Source organism: Arabidopsis lyrata, assembly GCF_000004255.2.
Source record: "Arabidopsis lyrata subsp. lyrata unplaced genomic scaffold ARALYscaffold_1, whole genome shotgun sequence".
Classification (NCBI taxonomy): domain Eukaryota; kingdom Viridiplantae; phylum Streptophyta; class Magnoliopsida; order Brassicales; family Brassicaceae; genus Arabidopsis; species Arabidopsis lyrata.
The window spans coordinates 3,972,137-3,995,122 of NW_003302555.1; the positions used below are offsets into that span (position 1 = coordinate 3,972,137).

A 22,986-nucleotide genomic window follows, 5' to 3' on the forward strand; every position below is an offset into this window, starting at 1 on the left:
ATTCTGATCTTCATCTTCCTTTTAAACACCAACACCCACTTGCTTATAATCTTGACCGTTGATTCTTCCTTCCATCTCCACCGTCCACGTGTCCCTTTATCATACTCTTCTTTATACTATATCAAATCCTTCCTCCCCAAACAACCATGCCCTCATGGTTGATAAGAAAGATCTTGCTGCAACAATTCATACAGCTTCTCCATATTTGACCACTTAATCAGAACCACAACAATCACCATGATTGGTATCGAAGCTTGACTGCTACAAAGACAAAGCATACGCTTTTTTTTTTTTTTTTTTTTTTTTTTTTTTTTTTTTTGTGAATTTGTGCACAAGAAGTTTGCACTGCTTCTTGACTCCACGACGGATTTGTAACCACATTCGTTGTGACAGTGTAAGTGACTAGTTCCATTAGGATTAGAACCCGTTTTGAATTTGAACATCCAAGACTTTGGAGATAGTCTTTGCTTCTGTTTATGAGACTTGGCACATGTTGACTGCTCACAAAACTCAGCCACGTCCGAGTGGAAATCATCAAAGAGTGGACTCAAAGCTGCTGCTACGACAAGTTGTTGATCCTGAAGGTGTGCAACAGAATCTGTCTCCATTTTTGAATCCATTGACTCCAATTCGAATTCTGAAATTGAATCAGTTTTAACAAACCATCCTGTCTCCGATTTCGCATAAGGAGAACTACCCCCATGATCCATTGCTAAGACAAAATCTCTATCACAATTCAATTCTTGTTGCTGCACGAAGCTCTCCACATCAACAAAAATCACTTGTTGACTTCTTTCTACATCACCTTCAACCTCAAATCTTTTAGTAATGTTCTTTTGAACCAATTCTTGCTCCAGATTCTCGTTCATCACCACATCTTCTAGATTTCCCACCCCTAAATTGACTTCCCTAAGTTCACTACTCCTCAAAATCTCAGAATTAGCAATTGGTACCTGAAATTGTGGAATTGATTCTTCCTCCAAGATTGCTTCCTGTACCAAATTTTCGTGATTCTCCAACTTCAGCTTCTCCTCTGCCTCCAACTCTTTATCTCTCTTAAGTGGATGTGCTCGCTCATACAATTTTCCAATCAAGAACATTGTTGAATCGTCTGAGGTTGAAACATCCTAACATTCTCTTGAGTATCAGTTCTGAGCCCTGCTAAGTAAATACTAACCAAATACGCTTCAGATAGATTCACACATAGATTCACACGAGACTTGATCAGCTCAAATTTTTCATGATAATCTCTAATTCCATCTGTTTCCTGTAATTGTTTCAACTCAACAATTGGATCAACCTCCAGCTCCTTAAATCTGCCTTGCAACAACATTTTATAAGTCATCCAATCGTGCATAACATGCTTCCACAAAACCGATTGCACCATCCATTGATGCCAAGCAGCAGCAAGATCATCAAAATGGTCAGATGCGATCCTTACTTTCAACTCATCCGGTGTATGATCAATTTCGAAGAACTGTTCAACTTGGAACAACCATTCTTTGATTTTATCACCATTAAATCTAGGAAAATCCAGTTTCGCAAGACGTGTAACACCAGCATAAGTATTAGAGTTACCAGATCGCTTCCCGAATTCTGGAGCTGGCGAGAAACTAGCCGATGCTGGTGCATATCGAAATTGATGATGAACATCGGCTTGATTCGACGGTCTAGAGAACAAATGAATCGCTTCGTACATCTCAACCATATGCTTCGTCATCTTCGAATTTTGCTCTGCGATCTTGTTTTCCAACTTTGCGACACGCAATCCAAGCAGATCCTCCATCACTTCCTTCTCTTTCGTCGCTTGAGCTCGCCTTTCCATTGTTGAAGACCGAGAATCGTCTTCGCTCTGATACCTTTGATATAGAAAAACTCAACAATCTCACAAATGAAATCGAACGATAGATTGAATCGATGTTCATAAAACACGGATCCACTTCTCAAATTGCTAGAGCATAGAAGAAGAAAAAGCTCAAGCTACAATGAGGAAATAGCCATGAGAATCCTCAGAGAATTCTCAGAGAAACAGAAAACTCAAAAGAAAGAACAACAAACTTCACAATTTTCACGATAAAATCTAATTCTGATCTTCATCTTCCTTTTAAACACCAACACCCACTTGCTTATAATCTTGACCGTTGATTCTTCCTTCCATCTCCACCGTCCACGTGTCCCTTTATCATACTCTTCTTTATACTATATCAATGGCCTAAGAGCTTGAAATAGCTCACTTCACTATCCATGGCCCTCTTCTTACTAGACTAGCAATGAATTAACACTGTCAGAGTGGAGAAGAGAACATACTTGTTCTACAAAGTGAGCTAGCAGGATTTGTGCGCTCAACAACCTTTGAATAAAGGCGTTAATGGCTTTCGATCGGCCAGTCAAAGTCATTCCATCTAGAAAATGGCTTCTCAGGTATGGTAAAGACCACAAGGAACGTGAGGCATACAAATTATTTATGTGTCTGCTTGTGTGCAGTCCAAAAGGGTTCACCATATCTCTCCAACCCAACTCCAACTCCTCCACGGATTCCAGATGGTAGAGGCGGTGGAATTCAGCTTTCCAGTCGGCATTAAACCACGATGGAAACTTTCCAACAACCATCCATATGCAGAGAACATGCTAAGTGGCTGGCATCTCTCCAGCTATGGCTTCTTTGAGACACATATTATGGTCTGTTAAAATATCGTTTGAGATGCTTTCCATAAGAAATTAAAGAATGTCAGAGTAGAAACAACTTTGATCTGCTTTTTGGATATAGGAACTTGTACAAGTAACTTATACAACAAATACTGAAGATGTGAGATCTTTTGAGTCGAATAGATGACGAAACATGAAGCATTGAGTGTGTGCTTGGGTTCTAAAACGCCCTCATCAAGAGGGAGATTGTTATTATTGTGTTGACTAGTTTCTAGAAGGTGCTTGGATTATAAAACTCAATCATCAAGGGAGAGATTGAAGATGTTGTGTTGACTGAGTTTTATAATCCATCTAAAATGTCATGAGATTGATGAATTGAGGAAGTGACTGTGATTGACACAAACCAGAGAATATATGGTGTTGAATCAGGAAACCAGCAGTCTGATATATCAAAGGATGTATCTGACGTCTGACATAGTTCTTGAACTAGTTCCGACACTGCTTTGAAGAGTTGGAGTACAGAAGTTTGGGGACGACTTGGACAAGCCAAGAGACGTCTGTTGAGCTGGATAAACATCTTAAATAGTATATTCAAGATGAGAACGTGAAGACAAAGTTTCCTTGTCCATAAAGAAAAAGGAAATTTGTCAATTCCTATTTTGGTGTAGAATAGGAAATTCCTATTAGTGTAGAATAGGAAAATTGTCAACTCTAGGGTTGAGCAATTGTTATAAATACCAAGAGGGCGCTTCATGAAGACTTGCGCGCCTTAGGGTATTCTCGAGAGATGCACACAAGGTCTGTGGCGTCGCCCCACCAGATATGATGTAAGATCTATTGGTGGTTTATTCATCTAGAAAAGAATGATAGGCATAGTAGTGCTCGATATCATATGCAATTGTAATTGCAATCTTGTTCTAGTGGATTTGTTCTGGACTAGGTCCCGGGGATGTAGGAAAAACCGAACCCCGTTAACAAACTCTTTGTGTCGTTTACTTTATGCTCATACATACTCGGACTCGAACATATACGTACTCGAACACATAGACTTAGCCACAAATATGCGTTTACAAATACAATTTGATTAAGGTTCTAGGAGAAGCCCTAATTTGATGATGGATGAAGGATGATGAGAAATTTCATTGAAAGAGTAAAGAGAGAAATTAGAAAGAAACTGTTGGTGCAAAAAAAAAAAAAAAAAAAAAAGAAAGAAACTGTTGTTGGAAGGGGAAAACTGCACCGTTTAAGCTTTGTTGCGTCTATTTTTTCTTCCCAGCCCATTTAGTTTAGGGATCTGAGTTTGGATGGGCCTGTACTCTTGTGTCTTTCGGAGTTTGCCTCTCTCTCTATATATATATATATATATATATATATATCTTATCAATCCAATCTTTGAAAAATAAAATTATGCAGGGTTTGGCGACTTCTACCGATCGTATCTCGCTTTCATTCCTCGGTCCCAGGTTTTATTCTCCTCTTCTTTTTTTTCTTTTTTATTCTTCTTCAGTTGATCGTGATTAAGGTTGTCATCAGTTGACTTTTGGTATATGTAAAACGTGTTTTTGTTTTGTTAAAGATATTAATGTAAAAGATATTGCAACAAATTATTTAACACTAATTTATGATCATATATCACACTTTATCTATGTTAATATATTGGTGTGTTTTGCCAGGAATCAGAGTAAAACACACACGAAACCAACGAGAGTGTGTTTCTCCAATGATGGTTCATTCCCAAAATCCAGAATCTCGAGACAGATTCTTCCTCTTCTAGGTATTATATATATGTTTATTAATTAATGTTTAAACCTTGCAAACTAATGTCTAGAGAATATCTGCAGCAAATGACTTTGCATCTTCATTATCGTTTGCCTATGACCGAAGACTACCACGGCGTGTGACAGCATCTGCAGACGATAACTCATCAATCACCACAGTAGCAGAAAACAGATTGCAAAACAGGTTGTTCATGGTGTATTGCTGCTTAGGGTTCATGTGGATGGTGAAGAACGAATCTTTGCCTCGCTACTTTAGGTTTCACATGACTATGGGATTGCTTCTAGATGCATTGGAATACTTGCCTTGGATTAACATCAATGGAAAGTTAATTAGGATGTATTACACGATGCTGGTCATGGGGCTTAGTTTCACACACCTCCTTATTGACTTTGTATATTGGTGGTTTCTGCCCATACTCGTCTGCATTGCCGTTGTTGTGGCAATAATATTTACAGAACTTTTTACGTTATTAGGATTCTCGTGATGGTTATTATACGATGCTGGTGATGGTGTTTAGTTGCACACACCTCCTTGTTGACTTTGTGCTATATGTTTGGCATTGCCTATTATCACCGAGGAGTGAACTATTTTTTCTAAATTACGTACACCTCACTTTTATTTTCAAATTTCTGTTGGATTCTGATTGAAATTCGGTTCTTACCCCGTTGTCGCTACACCCATTACTTCAGGCTGATTGTTCCCGCTGTTCATAAGCTGAATCGAGAGACGTGTTTCCGCTGATGACTGCAATCAGTTCCAAATTAGTATTAATAAATTATGGAATTTGAATGGACAAATATGCGTAGTTAAGAGAAACTTACATATCTGATCTGGTATATGTTTGCCTCATGGAGGATGGCACATGCATTCTCATGATACACTATATCAAATAATCTTCCCGGTTTTCTGTAGTTCTCATACGCATGTAGTTGCAGAAGCTTGGTGTCTGTTTCATCAGATGCAACCGCATGGAGCTGAAGCATATCCAAAAACCATCCCAATGATCAGATGAAAGAGAGAAATAAGAGAGAGAGAATGGAAGTAGAGACAAGACACTGGTTTTGCTTACATGCTTAACAAACTTCTGAACTAGCTTGTCCAATGTGAAAAGAACATATGACTGTTCTCCAAAAATAGCTCGGCACTCATCTTCAAACTTGGTATTGTCAATAGAACCGTCAAGTAAATTATAGAGTGCATCCATGAACCTAAACGTGTTATGATTTGAAAATCAGTAAGGAATCGTTTTTCAGTTAAAGCTATTAATTTGAAAGATATATCACCTGGGATAAGAATCAAGAGTCGTGTTATCTGGAGCCTTCCATTTCTTTTCTGAATGTTTCTTTGTTGTTTTGTATTCTCTCGTACAACATCTGGAAATAGACAGAAGAACATAGATAGCACGGGATGGAAAAACCATCATATTACAGACTCAAGAAGCATGCTTCAAACAGTCCTTACTTGATGACGCCTAAATAGCACATAATAGGAATCATTCAAATAATTAAACATTATAAAATATTCATTCAAATAATCGCCAAATTGTTCTTTGCTCCCTTTTTTTTTTTTATCAAAACTTTGCTGGTCTTTATTGCTTCTTACAATGTCCGTCACTTATGTAAAGGCTTGAAGCCATTCTGTCCATTAACCTCAAAATTGCCTTGCTCACAACTGGCGGTGGAGATAATTCACCCTCTTCTAGCTCAACCTCATGCTTTTCCACTGATGCTTCCGTAACCATATGATTCCCTTCATCCTCCATTATCTGATCATTTCTGGAAGACTGGATAACCTGGGGAGCATAAACCAAAATTAGGGTAATCTCTATAAAGTCTCATAAATAGATATGGTTACGGAAGCATCGGTGGAAATATTTGATGGCTACTTTTGTTTCTTGCGCCACTCGTTTTTAAAATTGTTAGAGACGGCATAAAAGGCAAGGTGGCCAGTACGAAGCTCATGAATGTCTTTGTAACATAGAGAGGCATGCAAGTAAACAACATCAAGAAACACAGCTTGAGCACCTTACAAGCATAAGAACAGATAATTTCACCATGACTCAGAAACTTTGGTAAACAAACCAAATCGTGGTCTATGAGAAAGTTCTGGTTTGCACATTACCTGATAGACTACGAAGGGTTAGTGCTCCAGATCTGCCACAGGTGTGATTGCCAAATCTCACAATGAGCAAAGGAATGCCTCTGCGGCTCCAACTGATTGTTTGTGTCTGCTTATATGCTCTAACGATTTGTTTTAACTTATATGCATACAATCTCAGTTCCTGCACATCTGCTCATATATCTCATCAATCAACAAGAAAACTGAGTGAGACTTATCAGCTGCAGCAAAACATATGGTCTCGTTTATTTGTCCGTCTCGAACTTGTCCCAGGACATATTCATACACGCTAACTTATAGGAAATCGGCTCCAAAACCATCAGTCGCAGCAGCACTCGGGGAACTCTGTGAATCCGCCGCCGTATCTGAGAATTCAAATCCAAAACCGGAGATACCCATATCTGAATAGAACCAAATTGAGCGTAAGAAAACTACCATCGACTCCAATTACAGTATTCCGATTGAGTAACCCAATTACTGACATCCTCTCGCCATCGCCCAAAGGAGAACTTTTTGTGTATTAATAATTTTAATATAAAATTATTTTATTTCATACAGCTTAATAATTATTACAAAGCATAAAATATTAAAACATTCATTATTTTAAAACATTTTAAAATAGATAAGCAAAAAAAAACCCGGAATAACATATCACGATAACTCACAATAACGTAGCGATGACTCACCGGATTACCACCTAAGCTACAAGGAATCGGAAAGGGATACACGGAAGCAAAAGCGTTTGGAAATATCGAAGCGAGTTTTTTAAAAAATTTAGGAAGCAGGTACGTGTTGGAAGCGAGTTTATATATATATATATATATATAATATTATTGTATACCTTAGATATTCTAAAAAAGTACTAAAAACTTTTTGTCAAAAGAAAATATACAAAAAACATATTATTTTGGTCAAAATATTATGTTTTTAGAAAATAAAACATCATCAAATTTATTTTAAAACAAAAATAGATAATAATACATTTTATTATTATTTGTCTTTATTATTGTTTTTAAACGAAATCTTCTATCAAACTTCCTATATGTAAGGTAACAAATAGTAATACTTCTCTTATATATATCACCATGTATATTTTATTTCCTTAAATACAGATTTAAAATCAGAAAGAATAACTGAAGAAAAAAATATGTGACCAATCAAAACGCGACATGTGGCAGACTCTCTCAAACAAAATAAGCTCTCTTGAGAGAGTTGTCTCTCACGTTTATTTTTAGTTTAGAATTATTTTTTGACAATTTTAACTAGAGAACCCCCACTTTTGCTTGAGTTGCTCTAAAAAATCCTTCCTTTCTTTACCTATCTTTGGAATAACATTACACGTACTAACAAACAGCCACTGTTAAACACTACGACGTCGTCCTTTAATTTTCATTTTATAATATGTTGTTAATTTTTTTTTGTATTATTAAAAGAATTTTTCGTAATAATTTTAGATACAAAAATTAACAACATATTATACAAAAAACTTTAGACTAGAGAGTACAGAAAATTTCATATTTACAATTATTTTATCTAATTGGTTTTTATTTTATTTTTAGTTTAGTTTTGAAATTATCAAAACTAACTAATTATAAAAATCAATGCATTGAATATATATACAAAATATTTTTATATTTTTATATTGTATATTTTTTTTAATTATATAATATTATAAATGATTCAATAATATAATTTCTAAATATTAAAAAACTAATTTTTTTTTTTTAATATTTATGTTAGTCAACGCCGGTCAAACTGGTCAATATCGGATTCCGGCGAAAAGTGTACCGGGAAAAAATGTTCGTAATGTTGGCGACATGACTACATATAGTTCGTATATGTGGACATGCGATATATAGTTCATGTAGTTTAAGATCCATTATTAAACTTTGCATATGTGGCCATATCTTCGCAGATACTTCGTGTAGTCAGCCATCTTTTTTTCTTTTCATTTCGACATTAATTTTTAATTTTTCACATCCAAGGGTTTAAGCCACGAGCTCGCTCTCTCTACTCCCACCATCGTCATTGGTTTCGGCTTCCTCTAACCTCTAAAACCCTAAATCATTTTCCCTCCACCATGTCTCTCAGTCACCTCCTCCGCCGTCTCTGTACAACCACCACCACTACCCGTAGCCCTCTTTCGATCTCCTTCCTCCACCAACGCATCCACAACATCTCACTTTCCCCGGCAAATGAAGATCCGGAGACGACCACTGGTAATAATCAGGATTCAGAGAAAAATCCAAACCCTAATCCAATTCCAAATGATCCTTCCCAATTCCAGATTCCTCAGAATCACACCCCTCCAATTCCCTATCCACCGATCCCGCATCGTACCATGGCCTTCTCTTCAGCCGAAGAAGCCGCTGCTGAGCGCCGCCGCCGTAAACGTCGTCTCCGAATTGAACCTCCTCTCCACGCTCTCCGTCGCGATCCTTCAGCTCCTCCTCCAAAACGTGATCCCAATGCTCCACGGCTTCCGGATTCAACTTCCGCACTCGTCGGCCAAAGGCTTAACCTTCACAACAGAGTCCAATCACTGATCAGAGCATCAGACCTCGACGCTGCATCAAAGCTCGCTCGCCAGTCTGTGTTTTCCAATACTCGACCTACTGTCTTCACCTGTAACGCCATCATCGCCGCTATGTACCGAGCCAAGCGTTACAGTGAATCGATTTCTCTGTTTCAGTATTTCTTTAAGCAGTCTAACATCGTCCCCAATGTAGTCTCATACAATCAGATCATCAACGCTCATTGTGATGAAGGGAATGTCGACGAAGCCCTTGAAGTGTACAGACACATATTGGCTAATGCTCCTTTTGCTCCATCCTCAGTTACTTATAGACATTTGACCAAAGGCTTGGTTCAAGCTGGAAGGATCGGAGATGCTGCGAGTTTACTAAGGGAGATGTTGAGCAAAGGTCAAGCTGCGGATTCGACGGTGTATAACAATCTGATTAGAGGATATTTAGACCTTGGTGATTTCGATAAGGCTATTGAGTTCTTTGATGAATTGAAGTCTAAGTGTACTGTTTATGATGGGATTGTCAATGCCACCTTTATGGAGCACTGGTTCGAGAAAGGGAATGATAAGGAAGCTATGGAGTCTTACAGGTCTTTGTTAGATAAGAAATTCAGAATGCATCCTCCGACTGGTAATGTACTTTTGGAAGTTTTTCTCAAGTATGGTAAGAAGGATGAAGCTTGGGCTTTGTTTAATGAGATGTTGGATAATCACACTCCTCCGAATATCCTTTCCGTGAATTCGGATACGGTTAGTATAATGGTCAATGAATGTTTCAAGATGGGAGAGTTTAGTGAAGCGATTAATACATTCAAGAAGGTCGGAAGTAAGGTCACCTCCAAACCGTTTGTGATGGATTATTTAGGTTACTGTAACATAGTAACAAGGTTCTGTGAACAAGGGATGTTAACAGAAGCTGAAAGGTTCTTTGCTGAAGGTGTATCTAAATCTTTGCCTGCTGATGCTCCAAGCCATAGAGCAATGATCGATGCTTATCTCAAGGCAGAAAGAATGGACGATGCTCTCAAGATGTTGGACAGGATGGTTGATGTGAATCTACGGGTGGTTGCTGATTTCGGTACGAGAGTCTTTGGCGAGCTGATTAAGAATGGTAAGCTTACGGAATCTGCTGAAGTTTTGACTAAGATGGGAGAGAGGGAACCAAAACCAGATCCTTCCATTTATGATGTGGTGGTTAGAGGTCTTTGTGATGGTGATGCACTTGACCAAGCCAAGGACATTGTTGGTGATATGATTAGACATAATGTTGGGGTTACTACTGTGCTGCGGGAATTCACCATTGAGGTTTTTGAGAAGGCAGGACGTCGTGAGGAGATTGAGAAAATTTTGAACTCTGTTGCCCGGCCGGTTAGAAACGCTGGGCAGTCTGGTAACACTCCACCTAGTGTACCCGCAGTGTTTGGAACCACACCTGCAGCTCCGCAGCAGCCTAGAGACAGGTCCCCATGGACGAGCCAAGGAGTGGTGCATTCCAATTCAGGTTGGGCCAATGGAACTGCAGGTCAAACAGCAGGAGGAGCTTACAAGGCTAATAATGGCCAGAATCCCTCTTGGTCCAACACGTCTGTTAACCAGCAGCAACAATCGTGGTCGAATCAGACGGCAGGGCAACAGCCACCGTCATGGTCGAGACAGGCACCGGGATATCAACAGCAGCAATCTTGGTCTCAGCAATCGGGGTGGTCAAGTCCTTCAGGTCATCAGCAATCATGGACTAATCAGACAGCTGGCCAGCACCAACCTTGGGCTAATCAGACGTCTGGTCAGCAGCAACAGTGGGCTAATCAAACTCCTGGCCAGCAGCAACAATGGGCTAATCAGACGCCTGGCCAGCAGCAACAGTGGGCTACTCAAACGCCTGGCCAGCAGCAACAATGGGCTAATCAGAATAATGGTCACCAGCAACCGTGGGCTAACCAGAACACTGGTCATCAGCAATCATGGGCTAATCAGACTCCTAGCCAGCAGCAACCATGGGCTAATCAGACAACCGGCCAGCAACAAGGGTGGGGAAATCAGACAACCGGCCAGCAACAGCAGTGGGCTAACCAGACAGCTGGCCAGCAGTCAGCATGGACAGGGCAGCAACAGTGGTCTAATCAGACAGCTAGCCATCAGCAGTCACAGTGGTCAAATCCCGTGCCAGGAGAGGTGGCTAATCAGACACCGAGGTCACACTCTGTGGACAGTCATCTTCCTCAACAACAGGAGCCAGGGTCCTCCCATGAGTGCCTTGACACACAAGAAAAAAAGGTAGTGGAGTTGAGGAACTAGTTTGACAAACTCGCTATTTCTTCTGCACCAATATTCTCCTCATAGTTAATTTGGCTTTTGCTTTGTGGTTCCCATTTTTTGCAAACTCTAGTATTTATTTCTTTAGGATCAACATCATAATCTACTACGTTCGTTGCCCTTGCTTCTTCACTTGTATGTATGGTTCTTTTGAAGTTTCCAATGGCTTCTAAAGAGTAATGGAAATTTAAAATCAGTAATTCGATCAAAACATTAAATTCCATTTCTTCCAAAAAGTGATCAAAATGAATAATATATTCGTAAATCTACAACTAGATTAGCTCTGCAGGTCGGCAGAAGTAAAACTCTTGCATACAAAAGGCTTGACCATTACGATCATCTCTATAAAACCCCAAATAATGAAGAGATTATAACCAAAGGAAGCTAATAAAATAAAACTATATAAGAAAGAAAAAGAGTCCTATGTATATTATATATCTCGTAGAAGAATCTCATCTCATCCCTATAAAAGAAGAAAGAAGAGGAGAAATGAATCAGTTTGTTTTTTCTCAAAACCCCAGGACAGTAGAGCTCAAATTCATAAGAGGAGCTAAGGCAGAAGGAGAGAACTTCCGAGCAAAAAGGAAGCATAACGAAGTTGGCTCTTCATTGTAAAGACAATCCGTCTCGTTTTTCCTTATAGATTGGAGAAACCCTTCTGTGATATTAGCTGCAGCATATGTAGCTGGATGCGGACCGCCTATGGACCAATCAACCCATGTCACGCTTCTATTTGCGTTCATTGAACCGTGAAACATGTTCAAGAAAGTAGGGATGTAATGCTCGTCTGGGTAACAAGCTGGTCTGCAGAATTGTTTGAACAATGAGTAGTATTTCGAGTCTGAGATGATGTAGATGGCGATTTTACGGTTTACTTCAAACCACTGAGACCCTTTGCGCCAGTGATGGAGTTTGATATCCGGGAGCATCTTGCGGCTATAACGGCCACGGCCATAACGTGTTGGCTCATCATAAGAGTCCACAAAACTGTAAGCAGAGTTTATTAGATAAGTGTAGACAGTTGAGAAGTTGTAAACTGGGACACAGCTCTCTGAGAGAAGAACAAAACGCTCATTTGAGAAGTCCAGCAATGCATTGGCTAGAAGACGCTTCTCTGCGTCTGTCAATAGTGGGGATCCCCATTCAACTCTCTGAAAAATTCAAGTATAAAAAAACCATCAGAACCAGGCAGAATTCTTTAGATTTTTTATCAACTAGATCTAGCATACAATGACACAGACCATCCATGATTCATCAGATGACCAAGTTGAAGAACCAAACAAAGCGTTATGCAATTACCAGGATCATTGTGACATACAGAGAAAATTAAAGGGATTACTACAATAAAAGGTGTTTAAATCAACAAGAGAAGCTTATATAATGTGTCTATGAATTAGTCTTTTTTAGTTTCCTAGTTCACAGCTAAGCAGTTCACCTCTATAATAAAAGCTGTTCCCGATCATTAAACTAAAACCGGCTATGCTCCACAAAATCACATAATAGCAAAATTAGTAATAAAGCTTCATCTAATACACAACCTTGAAACAGATGTAGCTCACAGTGGAAGAAACAATTAAAAAGTTCAAATCCTAAGCACCTATAACTTGGATTCCATCATGCCGATTAGATCTACATGTTGTTCCTCTAGAGAACAAGATCTCCATGATCCAGAATGACTATATTTCTTATCTACTTATCTATTACTCTGTTCTTGTATACAAGAGTAAGTCACTGGTGAAACTAAGTATTTGTTTTGTTCTGATCCACTGAAGAACACAAGCAAGACACAAAAACATTCACTGTACTGCATCAAAACGTACCTGGCTCGGGATCTGGCGGTCGTAAAAGGGAGAATCACGAGAGACATTCATGTCGTATCCAGGAGGCGTATGAACATAAACCGATAGGTACTTGTCATTGCCTTTAAAAAACTTCTCCCAAAGCGGAAGCATAGGTAAAGGCCCTCTCGTCAGAAACATAAACGCCACTTTCGGAACCCTATCGTACGGATACTCTTCCTTCACCGGAACCATCGAAGCTCTCCAGAACAACTCATCATCAGTCATTCCATGACTCAGATTCTCTGGCCGAACAAACCCATCAATGCTCCAACAATCTCGAACCTTTGGTTTCTCCGCCTTGACTCCTCCGTCGTCGCTCTCGTTCTCGTCGTTACCTGTGCAGTCTCGGTGGATGATTGTGCAATTGGAGTAATCAGGACTCGAAAACGGAATCGATTGAAGGTTAGTGGTTGATGAGAACATCCTCGGCAAAGAATTGAAGTAGCGATCGATGTGAGAACTTGCGGCGAGGCCGATGATGATTCCGGCCATGAATATTAGCAAAAACGACAGCGTTTGAGCCAGCTTTAGTAACCCTATGTGTTTTTCTCCTTCCTCTTTCCCTCCTCTCGCCATTGTTCGAGAAACTCAAACTTGTCTACCTAACAACACAACACAGTGATCTCTGTTCCCCAAAAATAAAGTTTCAGGGAAACATTCTTCTGATTCAAAGAGAATCTGATTGTTTCAAGAAATAATCCATTTCATTCAATCTCCTCGAGAAATTTTCTAAATTTCTAACATGGAATCAAATCCACAATTTTTGGAAAAAGAAAACGAAATAGGTAACTGGGAAAATGGGAATTGGATCTCTGGAAATCTTCGAGGAAAGTGAGAAACGACGACTGAAACAGATCAGAAACTGAATTTGATGCAGAGACGAAGAAGAAGAAGAAGAAGAAACATAAACAAATCTGGTCTTTTGTTTCTTCTAGTTGAAATCTATGTGTGTCGTTGATTTTGATATTTATAATAATATAGTATAAAAGACCAAGAATTAAATGGAGTTTATGCTTAATTTAATTAGATTAATTGAGTTTAAAACTCCACGTCGAAAAACATAACGAGTTCAAACTCCGCAGATTTTGCCAGGTGGGAAGAATCTATAGGTTTTTAAGTTATTGGGCCGGAGGGCCCACGTTTTGATTGTGACGTGGTTTAGTGCTCGTCAACTTTGGTCCGACATTTCGTTCTTGAAAAAAGTAAATCCAGATATCCTCCAGTAGTCAAACTTATAGGTTATCTAATTTCTATTTCCTTAATATTTTATTTTAAATAATTTTAACATTGTAATACATTTGTACAATTTTTCGAAAATGTATATATTGATTATCTATTAGTAAAATTTATTGATTCTTCTTTTGGTTATGTTAAAGTATTGAGACAATGTATTTTATTCTAATTTTGTTTTGTTTTTCCTTTTTAAAGTTTGTGATTTATGGAATTTTATTTATTTATTTTGGAAAATATCTTAATATGTTTTGATCACCGGAAAATCTCATACTGATGCCTATACTATTTTCTGGGATCTATGAAAAGTTTTTTTTGCCATTTAGTATCCAAACTCCAAAGCATAGTGGAAGAACTATCATCCTAAACGAACAATATGGTATCTAGATGTCAAAAAATCAATGGTACTTATCAATTAGTGTCCCTAGAAATTTCATGTCGTTAGCTTGGAAATTTCATATATTTTTTTTATAATTATACTTGTCAATACATCCCAAAGAATTGTCAACATTGCCAAACTAGTCCTAAGATGTTGGAAGGTATATGATAGACGACATTTATGAAGGAAGGAAGATGAGATCCATGCAAAAAAAAAAAAAACACACACACACACACAAATATAGTTCAAAACAATTACATTGTTAAGATCAATTTGCCTCATTTACATGTCTTTAAATAACTGATTATATAAAACTTTATATTAGAAATTTATATGTTAATATATTGTGCCCATGTTAATTATGTTTCTACACCCGCTACTACTGCTTGTGAAGAGATTTTTTCATTTTTTGTTTGCCTTACCTTGAGATTATTGACGCGGGATATAGATATTTTTCTGTGCTCCAATCGGTACAAAATAAAGATGAACTATTGGGTCTTTTATTTCTTTGGTCAATATATCAACGAGATCTACGTGAACAACAACGAGATCCACAACAACATTGATTACATTATTATTTAAAACCTTCACATTGATTAAGTAATGTGAGATTCCAACATTAGCTAGTGTACTTTGAATGGATCCAACAGATGATAAATTGGTAATGAAGTAATAAAATTGTGTGTGTGTGTGGTTTTTTTGTTTTTGTATATAATCACATCACATTTGTTGAATTTCTTAAAAAAGTTCAAAAAAAAGAAAAGAAGAAGCACTTGAGTCCGATCAATTTAGAAAGATAATGATTTTTGTAACTCTTTTGAAATTTGAATCTTGTCCCGTGTCTTTGTGATTCTTACGTACGTCCTCTTTTATGACCTCGTCGTCTTCGCTCATTTCTTCTGCCTTCCCTTACGAAATCCCCAACGAAAAATCTTTAGCTTAACACCATCGCGACCGGATTCCAAATTCCGGCCCTCGTCTCTCCGGGAAAGCCCCCGCCCATAGCCGCCGGTTTCGGTTCTGGCCAGATCTAATCGCGTGGCTTCCTTCTTCCTCCAGATCTCTTTACTTTGAATCGGTTACTCGATCTCGATTCGCGGGAGGCTTTTGCTAGTCGCGATGGAGGCGATCGATGAGTTGTCTCAGCTCTCAGATTCGATGAAACAGGCGGCGTCGCTTCTCGCCGACGAAGATCCCGACGAGACCTCTTCTTCCAGGCGCCCTGCTACTTTCCTCAACGTCGTTGCCTTAGGAAATGTGGTGAGTTCCTTGCTCTCACTCCACGCTCCTCGATTTGCTCGTGTTTAGGCTCGAGTGTTGATGTTGGATGCGGTATCGTGGATCTTCTGGATCTAGATTAGGTTTTTATCGAATTTTCCTGGAACCTTAGAGTTTTGCTAGGAAACAATCATCATTTAGAGCTTTGTGTTTCTCTTTATTAGTGGATGTATGGTTACATGAGATCAAAATCCGGGAGCGACTGGTGCAGGAGAAACAAGCCGGAGAAGGCTGATGTATATCGATATTTATAACTTATCTCTTTTTGCATACTGAACCAGGGAGCTGGAAAGTCTGCAGTTCTAAATAGTCTAATTGGGCATCCAGTGTTGGTAAGTTGTAATTTGAGTCTATGGGAGTTTCTAATGGTTATTATTGGTTCACGCCTTTTCTTAAACTAATACTGACCTCTGTTGTGTCTGCTACACTTACTGTGTACAGCCGACGGGTGAGAATGGTGCTACACGAGCTCCTATAATAATTGAATTGAGCAGGGAGAGTTCTTTGAGCAGCAAGGCGATTATCTTGCAAATCGACAATAAATCTCAGCAAGTTTCTGCAAGTAAGTCTCTATCTATGAACATATCAATTTAGCAATGCTATGTGTATGTGAGGCTCTTTCTGCATTTCTGATATAAAGCTTTCGGTCAGTCTTCTCATAATATCTCCATTGTGTTCTGTATGGGTATATTTTAGGTGCTCTGAGACATTCTCTACAAGATAGACTTAGTAAAGGAGCCTCAGGGAAGAATCGTGATGAAATAAACTTAAAACTTCGTACCAGCACAGGTAAGCGCCTTTTTACTTGCACCATCATAAGTGGCAAGCCTATCTACTCTTCAAATAGCACATACTTAGCTAACCTAAGTTGGGTGCATGAATTTATCTTTGATATCAGTGAACTGGTCAGCTGTAATATCTTGCTAGCCTTATATAGTATCTAGTACACTGGTTTAGAGCTTACAGCTTTACTTTGGTGGGTATCAGATTATATATCTAACGGAGCTTTAACATAAATAGTACTCTTTTGAAGATGAGTGATGGCATATGACCTACATGTTCTTAGTATTAAATTTTCTTTGACCATCATAACCTGTTACGTTTACCTTTTACATTTCAGCTCCACCATTGAAATTAGTTGATCTGCCTGGACTGGACCAGAGAATTGTGGACGAGTCAATGGTGAGACTTGGAACTACTTAATGCCTTTGTCATATCCTCAACTTGCCTGACAACCATGAAACGAAAGATTTCGACTATTTTTATCGTTTTCCTACTGAAGTGATAACATAGATTCATTATCATGTTTCTCCTTTTGAAATTGTTGTTTGTTTCTTGGATCTTTTTGCAAGATTGCTGAATACGCGCAACACAATGATGCCATACTGCTGGTTATAGTGCCTGCTAGCCAGGCATCTGAAATTTCATCATCCCGAGCCCTTAAGATTGCAAAGGAGTATGATCCAGAGAGTGAGTACATCTGTATTTCCTATCTGTCTTATCTTATATTGTTTACTATTTTTATACCTGATAATAACTGTTGATTTACCGGCCTATTATCACTTCAGTTTGCTTAAATTACTCATTAGATCTCATCACTCCTCCCTACTTATAGGTACTAGGACAATAGGCATTATTGGAAAAATTGACCAGGCGGCAGAGAACTCGAAAGCCCTTGCAGCTGTTCAGGCTCTTCTTTCAAATCAAGGACCTCCAAAAACAACTGACATTCCATGGGTTGCTATTATTGGCCAGTCCGTTTCAATTGCGTCAGCACAGTCTGGAAGTGGTGAGAACTCCTTAGAAACTGCTTGGCGTGCTGAGAGTGAAAGTCTTAAGTCCATTTTGACTGGGGCTCCACCAAGCAAGCTTGGCAGAATCGCGTTGGTGGACACCCTTGCTAGCCAGATTCGTAGCAGAATGAAGCTCAGGCTTCCAAGTGTCTTGTCTGGGTATTGCTTCTCTCCATATATGTACTTTCTTCATGATTTTATTATGTTGTTACTTTTAGGCATATTACATTGGTTGCTTGAACCCATATGGCTTTCAAATTCTTTGTACAGGCTCCAGGGTAAGTCTCAAATAGTGCAGGATGAGCTATCGAGGCTTGGTGAACAATTAGTTAGCAGTGCTGAAGGTACAAGGGCTATAGCTTTGGAGCTTTGCCGTGAGTTTGAAGACAAGTTTCTTCTGCACTTGGCTGGTGGTGAAGTAAGTACTTTCTTACATAAGTTTTCTAGATTTAGTCGAAAATTCAAGAATGTAGGAGAGAGAAGAACTCTTCAAATATTAGCAATCAGCCATTTCAGATTTAGTGCTAGTGTAGTGGAAAGTCTCTTGCTAACCTACGTTTGGTAAGATCACATTATATTGTTGTGAATCTCATGAATCTGATAGTGGATGTTTATGATATGTGTATAAGCCAACTGACTGTTTGAATTAGAGTTTTTGTACTTGTCTGTTTTCAATTTATGGGCTGAAGTCACTTTTGGAGCTTGGTGAATGTTTTTCTCAAACACTTTTTGATTCTTGTTCAGGGAAGTGGTTGGAAAGTTGTCGCAAGTTTTGAAGGAAATTTCCCCAACCGTATCAAGCAGCTTCCATTGGATAGACATTTTGACTTGAACAATGTTAAGAGGGTGGGTGTCTGCTTCTGTCCTAATTTTCTGCACGAGACAAGTTTTGAGACTTGATTTGTCAAAATTATCTTTGATTTTCAGGTTGTTTTGGAGGCAGATGGTTATCAACCTTATCTTATATCTCCAGAGAAAGGGTTGAGATCGTTGATAAAGATTGTCCTTGAGTTGGCTAAAGACCCGGCACGTCTTTGTGTTGATGAGGTGTGCTTATTTAAATGTTTTTTAGGTAGATGCAGTAGGATTGAATTTTAGAAATTTACTGCATTGTGAACTGGCCATGGCTCGTCTCACTTTGACACTTTAATTCTTCGGACTGTTATTTAGAGTTTTGTCAAGTTTTCCCTGGTTCTATTGCAGTTATCTGGTTTATATAAGTCTTAATAAGTTAATATACCTTACCGTAGATGAAGCAATTTTTTTTGTTCCGACTCTAAAAATCATGCATCCAGGTTTCCCTTCTGTCTTATTTATCTGTTACGCTAACATGGTCTTAACTTTTGATTAGGTTCACCGAGTTCTTGTTGACATAGTTTCAGCCTCTGCAAATGCTACACCTGGACTTGGGAGATATCCTCCTTTCAAGCGAGAGGTAATAATGATTTTTTGTTGCTTTATTCAGTAGCATTTTATCATTTCGATAACAGCTGTTCCTTTCTGACTAATCATCAACCAGGTTGTAGCTATAGCAAGTGCAGCACTTGATGGTTTCAAGAATGAAGCCAAGAAAATGGTGGTTGCACTAGTTGATATGGAACGCGCTTTTGTACCACCTCAACATTTTATCCGTCTTGTGCAAAGGAGGTATTTTGGCTTGACTTTGCATTTTTAGTTTCTATTGTCAATGGTTCATGACTGAAAATTAATTTTCTCTTTCTGACGATGCACTGTATTGAATCCATCAGAATGGAAAGACAGCGTCGCGAGGAAGAGCTGAAAGGGCGATCTTCTAAGAAGGGACAAGATGCAGAGCAGTCCCTTTTAAGCAGGGTGTGTCTTCATTCTATATCAATTTGGATATACGTAGTGAAAAATCCTTTCTTTTTTTTTTTTAAATCTTTTTACATGAAAGTATATAATAATATAATATATAAATTCTCTACATGCATGTTTATCAGGCTACTAGTCCTCAGCCAGATGGGCAAACAGCTGGTGGTAGCTTAAAATCAATGAAAGACAAACCTAGTCCGCAAGATAAAGAGACGCCGGAGGTCTCTGGTCTGAAAACTGCTGGACCTGAGGGGGAGATAACAGCAGGTTATTATTCTAATATACATCTACCTAGTTACTGTCTAAAAAGTTTCTTTTTGCTTTTTTTACTCCCGATTTGCTTTCCTTACGTTGCATGATTTTATTGCTGCAAAGCTTTTCGCTTAGTCCAAGTGCATGATTTCTTCATGTCTTTTTCTTCTTTATCAATTAAACCTTGATAAAACTAACTTCCAAGGTAGATAACAAATAATTACTCTGTTCATCTAGGGTACTTAATGAAGAAAAGTGCAAAAACAAATGGGTGGAGTAGGCGATGGTTTGTTCTGAATGAGAAAACTGGAAAGGTTAGCATTTTGAAACGTATATTCTTCAGTTGGTGATCCAAATATCTGCAAAGAGAAAGCACTGTGTGTACTGTGATTACTTACTGACTTTACTGTTAACCTTTTTATAGCTTGGCTATACCAAAAAGCAAGAAGAAAGAAATTTCCGGGGCACTATAACTTTGGAGGTACCATTCTCTTCCTATGCTTTATTTTCTGCCAAAGGTGAACTATAATTAGAAATGACATGAAAAAAGAAGTAGAGAAGAATAATAATATAGTTCATATTGACCTTGTTATTTTCTCCCACAATGGTTATGGAGAGTGACAATTACTTGTGTATTGTGAAGCTTATGCTTCAAAATTTTAATTGTTCTGTTATTATCGATGAGAAATTTGGATACTCTATAAATAACAGTTTTTTCCATGTATTTCTAATTATATTTCTCAAACTTTGTTAATCCACTCAGGAATGCACTATTGAAGAAATTCCCGAGGACGAAGTAGAAAAGTCAAAGAGCTCGAAGGACAAGAAGGCAAATGGACCTGATTCAAAAGGACCAGGCCTTGTATTTAAAATAACCTGCAAGGTTCCCTACAAGACTGTATTAAAAGGTACATCAATCAATCATTATCAGAATTCAAACTTTCTTGATCTTCTATGCCCACTTTTATGAGCTTTTCCTCAAACTATTATGTTGCAGCTCACAATGCCCTTGTACTTAAGGCTGAGAGTGTAGTCGATAAGAACGAGTGGATTAATAAGTTGCAAAAAGTTATCCAGGCTCGTGGAGGCCAAGTGGGCAGTGTTTCCATGAGACAGAGTCTTTCAGAAGGTTCACTTGTGAGTTACTCATGGCCAGCTTTTATAATTAATCTTCATCTTACATTCCCTCTTCCTTAAATCTATGTTAGATGCGTTCACTAGTCTTATGCAATACCAATCATCACTATGAAGAAAGTTAGAAACTTTACTTGAGAAGAGTTCAAACTGATGGAAGAGTGAAAAAAAAGTTATTTGTGTTTTAGTGAACATTGTCAAATTTGTATCATTGAAACATTTTTCCTATAGAAGCCTCAGTTTATGGGTAGGCATGGTACTACTTTTAAACATGACATAAGTTATGTTTGGCATCTAAGGTATTTATTGTTTATATTCTGAGACATAGGTTTTTTCCTCTTGTCTGTATTTTAGGATAAGATGGTTAGGAAACCCATCGATCCAGAAGAGGAGCTCCGGTGGATGTCCCAAGAAGTACGGGGTTACGTTGAAGCTGTTCTTAACAGTCTTGCAGCCAATGTTCCAAAGGTGAACTGTTCTTATTCGAAAGCTCCAAATTTTCTTGTCCATCTCTTTTTTTTACAGAGATTCCTCGGTCATGCTACTAAGCAATGTGAATTTACCGTGAACAGGCTGTAGTTCTTTGTCAAGTGGAGAAATCAAAGGAAGACATGCTGAATCAACTATACAGTTCTATAAGGTTCAATATCTTTTTGTTCCTTGTGCCTAGTTTCATTTCAGTTATGGTGTGCTTATGTGTCCTCTCCTGTATTTGATCTCTAGTGCAATAGGCAATGAAAGGATTGAGTCATTGATTCAAGAGGATCAGAATGTCAAAAGACGAAGAGAGCGTTACCAGAAACAATCCTCTCTTCTTTCTAAACTCACGAGGCAGCTTAGTATTCACGACAACCGAGCAGCTGCTGCTTCAAGTTATTCGGACAATAGTGGAACTGGTAAATCATCCGCCTTATTCTATTCTTAACATGATAACAGTTCTTCTGCTTGCTTGGTTTGGATTGATACGGTTTCTTAAATACTATCTGAAAGATCTTCAATGAAACTATGGTTTATTAATCTTTTAATTGCGGAATCACTTGTCCTACAGAAAGTAGCCCAAGAACAAGTGGAGGTTCTTCAGGGGACGACTGGATGAATGCCTTCAACTCTGCTGCTAATGGACCCTCAGACTCATTGTCAAGGTACGGTTCCGGTGGTCACAGCCGCCGCTACAGTGACCCTGCTCAGAACGGAGAAGCAGCATCACCAGGCTCTGGTAGCAATCGCCGCACCACCCCCAATCGGTTGCCACCAGCACCACCGCCGACAGGTTCAGCTTACAGGTATTAGACCCTGCGGGAAAAAAAACCTGGAAGCGCATTGGGTCCCGTTTTCTGGGACTAAGTTACTCTTATTTTTTCTAGTTTAAGACAGTAATTGGATGATTGTACTACTGTTTTGTCTTCTTTGTAGATAGATATTATCCACACATGTGCTCGCAGCTAAAAGAGTTTGGTCTCATGAGTCAAATGTTTGTTTGAATTTTTGTTTTCTTTCTTATTCAACTATTTTTGGCATCCATTTTTTGAGCACCCTATGCTGTGATAGTTATAGAATGAATTTTGTATCTGATATTCTTATGAATCTGAACCGTTTGGGTAAATTACTATAAATTTAAATAATCGAAGTACTTCCATTGTATAAGCCTTGAGAGAATTTTTTCAGGGCTAGTTAACGAAATCACTAAATTTTGGGGGTCTCTTGGTAAAATAATCATATACGGTAGTAATTAGGCCTGTGCAAAATACCCGGAACCGAATACCCGAACCGAAAAACCCGAACAATACCCTAACCGAACCCGATTTTTAAAAATACCCGAATGGGTCCTAACCTCCTACCCGAAAAAAACCCGAACCGAACCCG

The 22,986-nt window shown here is 38.6% G+C and overlaps 5 protein-coding genes across 6 annotated transcripts; 3 read left to right on the forward strand and 2 right to left on the reverse strand.

Annotated features, from left to right (window-relative positions):
• Positions 1 to 4,017: 4,017 nt before the first annotated feature.
• LOC9328618 lies at positions 4,018 to 4,924 on the forward strand. Its single transcript, XM_021011114.1, has 3 exons — positions 4,018 to 4,109; positions 4,320 to 4,420; positions 4,488 to 4,924. Exons 1-3 carry the CDS (start codon positions 4,054 to 4,056, stop codon positions 4,907 to 4,909), a joined length of 579 nt encoding a protein of 192 aa, XP_020866773.1. The 5' UTR covers positions 4,018 to 4,053; the 3' UTR covers positions 4,910 to 4,924.
• On the reverse strand, positions 4,353 to 7,210 carry LOC9325862 (paired amphipathic helix protein Sin3-like 6). Its single transcript, XM_021011115.1, has 5 exons — positions 6,547 to 7,210; positions 5,709 to 6,217; positions 5,495 to 5,633; positions 5,247 to 5,399; positions 4,353 to 5,169 (listed from the first exon to the last, which is right to left on the reverse strand). The coding sequence occupies exons 2-5, from the start codon at positions 5,846 to 5,848 to the stop codon at positions 5,083 to 5,085; spliced, it is 519 nt and encodes a 172-aa protein (XP_020866774.1). The 5' UTR covers positions 5,849 to 6,217; positions 6,547 to 7,210; the 3' UTR covers positions 4,353 to 5,082.
• Positions 7,211 to 8,506: 1,296 nt separating this feature from the next.
• On the forward strand, positions 8,507 to 11,594 carry LOC9328619 (pentatricopeptide repeat-containing protein At1g10270). Of its 2 annotated transcripts, XM_021012124.1 has the most exons (2): positions 8,507 to 11,030; positions 11,064 to 11,594. In XM_021012124.1, the coding sequence occupies exons 1-2, from the start codon at positions 8,624 to 8,626 to the stop codon at positions 11,363 to 11,365; spliced, it is 2,709 nt and encodes a 902-aa protein (XP_020867783.1). In that variant the 5' UTR covers positions 8,507 to 8,623; the 3' UTR covers positions 11,366 to 11,594. The 2 variants fall into 2 exon arrangements, with proteins under 2 accessions (XP_020867783.1, XP_002889798.1); XM_002889752.2 differs by having other exon boundaries at positions 8,507 to 11,594.
• A 26-nt stretch (positions 11,595 to 11,620) lies between these two features.
• LOC9325863 lies at positions 11,621 to 14,187 on the reverse strand. Its single transcript, XM_002892511.2, has 2 exons — positions 13,204 to 14,187; positions 11,621 to 12,534 (listed from the first exon to the last, which is right to left on the reverse strand). Exons 1-2 carry the CDS (start codon positions 13,798 to 13,800, stop codon positions 11,893 to 11,895), a joined length of 1,239 nt encoding a protein of 412 aa, XP_002892557.1. The 5' UTR covers positions 13,801 to 14,187; the 3' UTR covers positions 11,621 to 11,892.
• Positions 14,188 to 15,597: 1,410 nt separating this feature from the next.
• On the forward strand, positions 15,598 to 22,750 carry LOC9328620 (dynamin-2A). The gene is made up of 22 exons (XM_021012217.1): positions 15,598 to 16,093; positions 16,393 to 16,443; positions 16,553 to 16,673; positions 16,808 to 16,900; positions 17,232 to 17,293; positions 17,464 to 17,581; positions 17,727 to 18,063; positions 18,175 to 18,322; positions 18,649 to 18,750; positions 18,832 to 18,951; positions 19,256 to 19,339; positions 19,424 to 19,551; positions 19,653 to 19,737; positions 19,866 to 20,004; positions 20,227 to 20,303; positions 20,414 to 20,470; positions 20,753 to 20,897; positions 20,987 to 21,126; positions 21,478 to 21,591; positions 21,696 to 21,763; positions 21,847 to 22,019; positions 22,172 to 22,750. Exons 1-22 carry the CDS (start codon positions 15,953 to 15,955, stop codon positions 22,411 to 22,413), a joined length of 2,745 nt encoding a protein of 914 aa, XP_020867876.1. The 5' UTR covers positions 15,598 to 15,952; the 3' UTR covers positions 22,414 to 22,750.
• Positions 22,751 to 22,986: the final 236 nt, after the last annotated feature.

What these genes read in the sequence shown, in the direction of transcription:
- LOC9328618 (XM_021011114.1), top strand. Translation starts at nt 4,054, where the DNA reads ATGCAGGGTTTGGCGACTTCTACCGATCGTATCTCGCTTTCATTCCTC. An exon ending in CTTTCATTCCTCGGTCCCAG is followed by an intron (nt 4,110 to 4,319) that starts GTTTTATTCTCC and finishes GTGTTTTGCCAG; the next exon opens with GAATCAGAGTAAAACACACA. An exon ending in ACAGATTCTTCCTCTTCTAG is followed by an intron (nt 4,421 to 4,487) that starts GTATTATATATA and finishes GAATATCTGCAG; the next exon opens with CAAATGACTTTGCATCTTCA.
- LOC9325862 (XM_021011115.1), bottom strand. Translation starts at nt 5,848, where the DNA reads ATGATGGTTTTTCCATCCCGTGCTATCTATGTTCTTCTGTCTATTTCC. An exon ending in ACTCTTGATTCTTATCCCAG is followed by an intron (nt 5,634 to 5,708) that starts GTGATATATCTT and finishes TAACACGTTTAG; the next exon opens with GTTCATGGATGCACTCTATA. An exon ending in ACATATACCAGATCAGATAT is followed by an intron (nt 5,170 to 5,246) that starts GTAAGTTTCTCT and finishes AACTGATTGCAG; the next exon opens with TCATCAGCGGAAACACGTCT.
- LOC9328619 (XM_002889752.2), top strand. Translation starts at nt 8,624, where the DNA reads ATGTCTCTCAGTCACCTCCTCCGCCGTCTCTGTACAACCACCACCACT.
- LOC9325863 (XM_002892511.2), bottom strand. Translation starts at nt 13,800, where the DNA reads ATGGCGAGAGGAGGGAAAGAGGAAGGAGAAAAACACATAGGGTTACTA. An exon ending in ACCGCCAGATCCCGAGCCAG is followed by an intron (nt 12,535 to 13,203) that starts GTACGTTTTGAT and finishes TGAATTTTTCAG; the next exon opens with AGAGTTGAATGGGGATCCCC.
- LOC9328620 (XM_021012217.1), top strand. Translation starts at nt 15,953, where the DNA reads ATGGAGGCGATCGATGAGTTGTCTCAGCTCTCAGATTCGATGAAACAG. An exon ending in CACGTCTTTGTGTTGATGAG is followed by an intron (nt 18,952 to 19,255) that starts GTGTGCTTATTT and finishes ACTTTTGATTAG; the next exon opens with GTTCACCGAGTTCTTGTTGA. An exon ending in CAACTATACAGTTCTATAAG is followed by an intron (nt 21,764 to 21,846) that starts GTTCAATATCTT and finishes TTTGATCTCTAG; the next exon opens with TGCAATAGGCAATGAAAGGA.